Source organism: Malurus melanocephalus, unplaced genomic scaffold, assembly GCF_030028575.1.
Source record: "Malurus melanocephalus ecotype Western Australia unplaced genomic scaffold, MMel_1.1 scaffold_337, whole genome shotgun sequence".
Classification (NCBI taxonomy): Eukaryota; Metazoa; Chordata; class Aves; order Passeriformes; family Maluridae; genus Malurus; species Malurus melanocephalus.
The window spans coordinates 109,764-116,281 of record NW_026623569.1 but is presented as its reverse complement, the minus strand read 5'-3'; the positions used below and the strand labels follow the sequence as shown (position 1 = coordinate 116,281).

At 35.2% G+C, this 6,518-nt stretch overlaps 1 protein-coding gene across 1 annotated transcript in view; it reads right to left on the bottom strand.

Moving 5' to 3' along the window:
• Positions 1-536: 536 nt before the first annotated feature.
• Positions 537-6,518, bottom strand: part of LOC130580469 (receptor-type tyrosine-protein phosphatase delta) — a 115,367-nt gene continuing 109,385 nt past the window's right edge. The window contains exon 21 of the mRNA XM_057377989.1: positions 537-5,684. Coding sequence (XP_057233972.1) covers positions 5,616-5,684 — 69 coding nt within the window. The 3' untranslated portion in view covers positions 537-5,615. The remainder of the gene's footprint in view (positions 5,685-6,518) is intronic.

Sequence of the window (6,518 nt, the reverse complement as noted above, 5' to 3'; positions counted from 1 at the left end):
TGAACAGTGACGGCTATAATGTTCTTTCGGGGTCACTGGGTACTGATCCATTCGGTAGAGAACTGTTCTGGACACCGGTTAATGAACAATTTCTTTTTATACATTTCTTATCAGTACTTTCCCAGTACTTTATCACATTACCAACAGCTCAGTGTTATCCCAAGCTCACACAGACTGGAAGAAGAAGGCAATGGGTAAAATTACAGATGGAAATCCCTTATTGGCCTAGAATGAGGACCGACTCATTTTGAGATACTAGCATGAATGAATGCCAAAGAATCTCAGAATCTGGAAATTTAATCCAAGTGATTGTATAGTTTAGAAAAAATGTAAATGTGCTTTTGTTTGAAAGTCTGTAGCTATTGGTTTGCTTTGAGATGGGTTAATTTCTCATCTCAGCACTATTTCTGAACAGCAATGATCTCGAAGTACATGACATCTTTTTTCTGTCTTAATCATGAATTGGAACTACATTTGTTAAAACCCCATTAACTTAAAAGTTATTAAGCCATACACAGCCAAATATTTTTGTCAATACTCATTTTCACACTTTATTTTGGTCCATGCTAGACGCACAGAACAGGAAAATCCAAAGAAGTCAATGCTGACATTAAAGGGTACCATCTAAAGCCACTCAGGTAGTTAAAGAAACCCTTACATAACACAGTTCTAAACCACCTTGCACAGACTACGCGAAAAAGGTTCAAGTCAAAGGCAGCCTGCAATGCAGTAATTGTAAAATCCACAGAAGTCAGTGGAAAAACATTAATAGGCCTCTGTAAGAATACCAAGGCTTCACATTTACACTATTATCACCATCTTAAAGTGGAAATTAGGCCAAGAACAATACACGTTCTCAGAAATTACCCTTATGTTAATGTCTTGCACATCCTTCCAGCACAGAGAATTCTTTATTAACACGTACTTAATACTAATCGCTAATAGACTGTATTCCCTTACAAAGTAATCTTGGAGACAGAACCTGCCTTTTTTCAAAACAAGCAGACAGAGCAAGACTTGCTTTCTTTGACGTGGATTGCCACACCATGCCCTTTGTAGCTTGCCTCAATCATCTGGCGTGTTCATTCATTTAAAACTTTTCCAGTGTGTTCAAAAACTCTGCTACAGTATTTGGATAGTAGCCTCACAGACTCACATTTGCACCCTTTGCATATGCAGTGCAAAACAGAAATCAGTCAAAAGTCATGACAGCTTGCCACAATTTCGGTAACTGAATTCTGACAAGTGACTTTGGATTTACCCCAGAACCTGCCAAATCTGCAGGAATGAAAAATTCACAATTCACCTCAAATGTGTGGATGTTTTGCCCTCTTTGAGTTGCACCTATGAATGGACAGAAATCTGTTTTCTCAGTGTAGTGACACATTTCTAAAGCACAAAGGGGAACTCCTTAGGCATGTAAAGTGTGATAATTTCAATAAAGCCCATGAAGCTTTGAGAAGTTATGCCAAAGGGTTTGCCTATGCTGTCTCAAAACTTGCTGCTGAAGATGATATATATTTGCTAACCTAAGAATGCATTTTCCACTGCCCAGCAGTTAGTTAAGAAGATTAATGACTGCTTTGTATTTCCAATTAAACTCCTTTATCACCAAGAGGGACCAAACAGGTTTTGATTTCAAAAGTACTGCTTAAGAAAGAAGACCAGGGCTGCATAACACTGACATTTTATTAGAATTCATCTGTAACAAATGGAACCTGTGTCAGCAAAGAACTGATTTTCATACAGACTTTCTTTTGCCACCAATGTAACGAAGTAAGAAAATAAAAAGCACGCCTTTCATTCTGTAAAACATTTATGCGTACTACTAATTAGAGGTAATTGTATCTTTTTAACAAGCCATTTTACAAGGTAATTTTTTTAAGATTTTCAGTCTATGCATCCAAAACAAGAGCAAAGAACACAAGTTTTTATTATCTTTGTAAAGACACTCCAAGCTTGAATGGCAAAGCCACGTAACAGATGGGTATGATGAGACCTGCAGCCTTCTGATATCTGTGGAGTATCAGGGCACCAAGGAAAAAAAAAAAAAAAAAAAAAAAAAAAAAAAAAAAAAAAANAAAATAAATATAAAGAAAAATGGGAGAGAATAAAAGGAAAAAAAAGCAATTGCATTTTTTTTTCCTTTTTACGTGTTTTGTGTCCTTTAAATACATACAAGTGGATTTTGTAGGCAATTTCTTACAGATGGGTTCAAGTTATACCATTATTGGGTGTAGAATCAATAGGGCAGTGCATAGTACAAAGGTATATATAGAAAGTGCAAATCTCCTTAGAGGGTCACGCCTTCCCCCAGCCAACTTCTCCACTATCTAACCACTCAAATAATTTTTTAAAAAAAGAGCTAAATTAAACTTCTGTATAAATCATTTTTATATATTTTGTGGATATTTTCCCCATTGCAACTAATTACAAAATTAGACATAACTACACATACAAACGTAAATAATAGCACCGTAGTGGTTATGCTGATGAAATAAATTTTAAGCTTGGAAATGTATGATGTATGTAGACAAAGATGCTCACAATTTAAATGAACTGCAGAATGCATATATAAGAATACAGAAAGTGGAATGCACATCAATGATGCTAAGAGCTATCTTAAGAAACAAAAAAAAAAAACCTAAAAGGAGTATTTAGTTGTACAACAGTTTTTCTCACAAATTGGCTCTGCTTTTTTGTATTTCTTTTATTCCCTCATTTTCTTTGGAGCTTGCAAGACAATCTGCTAGGGAAAATGCACTGATCTTTGTACAGATCCAGTGTGCAAGAACCTTCCTTAGATTATGTTTTCAAAATGACACTTTTTATTGTTGTGTATTTCTCATTTCCTATATTTGAGTTGAAGAACATGACCACACTACATAACCTGGCACTTCAAGAATTATCTCAAAGTAAAAATCAAGGAAGAAGAAGAAGAGAAAGAAACTTAGTGCACATTCTTCTCTGGTTCAGATGTATGTTATAGAATCTCATTCTGAGGTAGCCTTCTATAATACTTCTATTCCATATACATATATTTATATTTCTGCTTTGATTTTTTTTGGTTTGGGTTTTTGTATTTTTTCATTACAAAAGTGCTCAAATACAATTACTGGAGTTTGGTCTTTCTTATTTTTACTTCTGATAGGAGTGGGAAAACTAGAAGAAGAACAAAAAATATTGAGGCCACATTGAGAAGCCATAGCAGTGCTCCTATTTGAAACCCCAAAGAAAGTGTCCTTGGATGCTTATCTACTGACAGCGGCAGAACACACGGTGACCACGGTAAGTGTAAAAAGCATTCCATAAAGAGACTCAAAAAGTACTTTGTGCAGTTTAGAGATTTTTCCTGTTTCCCTGGAAGAAAATCTACTGCCAGTCTCCAATATGTCATGTGGGCTCAGTCTTGCTAGCCTTACATGAACCTTCCCACTGAGAGCAATGGTTTGACTTAGCAATCTGTTGACACAAGTGAATGAACAGGACTTGGTCCAAAATAAATTTAAAAAAAAAAAAAAAAAAAAAAAGAAAATAAAAAAGATGCATAAGCACTGTTGATGTCAACTACTGCTTCTGTGCTGCTACATCTCTGCAATGATAGATAACACTATAACCAGTGACGCAGTGGGTTTGAAAAGCCAACCAGAAATAGATTTCCAATTTGTTGGCTAGTCTGTTATTGGAAATATGGAAAGATAAAGGGCCTTGACTACCTATATGTTTTGGGTTATCATTTATTACCATCCATACTTAATTAGAAACTGGAAATGCATATTTTTCAAAATTGTCTGGTACATGTATTAAAATGTTGAAAAGAATAACAGAGATATAAACGAACTAAACTAAATACAAATGAAGGCTAACTTAAAGAAATACTATTCAAAATAGGCATCAAATATAAGGCACTCTAAATGTAAAATTAAAATAAACCCCAGCATCCCCAAACAATGCTGTATGCCACAAAACGTTTGATTTCACAGAGCAATGTGTGTTTGGCTTTGCCCTGTTACATACGATAAATGTAAATTATATAGCGCACACTATAGACAGTATACTATTGAATACAATTTTAAAACATCTTAATACCTAGTATATTACAACATTCTCCCCTCCTAAAGGGATATGCACTGACCTTTCCCACATGCACACCTCCTACATTTAATAATATGATTTCTTATTGCACTATAGTGTTACAAATATTGAACTTCACTTGAAGCCTAAATCACATACTCTGTGCGTGTGTGCATGTGTGTGCTCTGTATGTGTGCATGTGTGTGTGTGTTCAAGTGGAAATGTGGGTAAAAATACTATTCGGGATAGAGATGAAGTTCAAATATCAATGATGTGCATTCCTCGCTTCCCTTTGAAACAGAAGTTTACGGACCTTAAAAATGCAGAGATGATCAAATAGTATTTGATATAACCGCAGTATGCGGAAAAACTTCCCCAATAAAGTTTTGATAAATCCAGGTATGTAAGAATCGATATGTTTATGTGCATGTGTGTGAATATCTATCCATCTGTATTCTCTGCAACTATACAGAGACTCAGAAAAGGGTAGACAGTAATACATACATATATATATATAAAAAGAGAGAGGGTGTGAGTGTGCATGTGCATATGTGTGCGTGTGTGTGTATGTGCTAGCAGCATCTTTATACTTTGCGCCTCCCTGTTGATTCCAAAAGAAACCAAAAAGCCCATTTTGATTTAACTGATTACAATGGATATTTTCTTAAAGAAAAAAAAAACCCAAATAAAACTAGAAAATTAATATCTAACAAGACCGTGGTACTGTAGGACTGCACAAAAATGTGCAAATTTTTGAAGTATCTAACATTTCTACAGCACGATATTACAGATAACAGTTCTACAGCTTAAAAAAAAATCTACATTTTTTAAACAAAAATATTAACAGTTATGCAACCTCTTCTTTAATTCACTTCATTGAATGATAAACTCTTGTTAAAAAAAGGAAAAAGTTTACACAGTTAAAAATGAAGCACAGGTCAGCAGTATCTTTACAATACTAAAAAACTAAATCAAGGACTTTCTTTTTAAACATTCCCACATTTTCCCTAAAGTGTTATGATGAGCAGTATGATGGGAAAGGGTGATGTTGAAGTAAAGAGTCCGCTTTGTTTGAGAAGCCAGAACCCAAGCTTGCAACAAACATCTTGCACTGAACTGCAGTTCTCAAAACTCCTCTTTGCAAAAGCATGTAATCCTGAATAAGATGATCACTCTTTCTGATTAATTTCCTCTTCCCTTTAACTTCAACCAATGTCGAACCCTAGAGGTATCTGTAAATGAGATCCTTCAGACGCCTCAGTGGTCAGGATTCTTTTATTATGGTTAGGTTATTAAACTGTGTATTCTTGGTCCACATGGAATACTTGTTGTTGGGTGGGGTTTTTTTTTGTTGTTTTTTTGTTTTATATATCCCCAATATTTCTGTTCATTTGTTTTTTTTTTGTGTATTTTTTATTTTATATATCCCCAATAATTGCTCCTTAGCTAAGAGTTAAGAAGTACTTCTAAAGCACATCGTATGGCTCAGAAGCGGCTCTCTGGATCTTAAAGGGCCTGCAATAAAAATCCACAATGGGTTTTTATGTTGCATAGTGATCAAAGCTGCCCAGATATTCCAGTGCGGCTCGATAGCAAAACTGGTATTGATCCTAGAGAAAGAAAAAGAGAGAAAAAAAAACCATCAAAAAGTCAGCTTGTTGGTTGGTTTCTGGTTTCTTTCGAGCAACAGTGAGTATTATGTGGCTACAAACAAATATACCGCAGAGGCATCTGTAGTTCAGCAATATTCACTTGCTGACATCGACAGAAAACCACTCTGAGTTACAACAGATGAAGATAGACACTAATTTAATGCAACAACATTTTTCACAGAATGCTGCTTCTTTTTGTGCAGAGACTATATACCCACCTACTGACAGTCTGTTAATTCTGGATTAAAACAATATCACATAAAGCTGTCGTCTGATGGGAACATGCTAGGATGCTTTTCCCCAAGGTATTTGAAAATAAGCAGCAAAATATACAATTAATTCAACAGCAAATACTACATAGTAAGTTTAAAAGTCCATCATAGCCTTAATATAGACTACTGTATGGAAGATCAAGTTAAAAATCATGTTAAGAAAGCAAAGGAAATCTCAGCCTTTCAGTAACAAAGGCTTTGATGAAGATGTGAAGATACCTTAGCCTGTGGCAAGAAAAGGGCCTAAGAGAGAAATATGGACCTAAAGCACTTTATTCACATGAAACAGCTTCATTCCAACCTACACCTGGAAGCAGAGAGAAGTTTAGCGTGGTGACAAATTCGCTTGTACCTCTGATGAATCCAACATTTGGCAGGTTGTGTTATTCTCACCCCCATAAAGCAGTCCTTTTGCACATTTATATTATATTGCACACTTACACTAAAATGGCACATCTGTGTATTCATTTCCAACTGCCACTCAGGATTTTAATGGTTAAAGTCAAAAACAAAAAAAAAA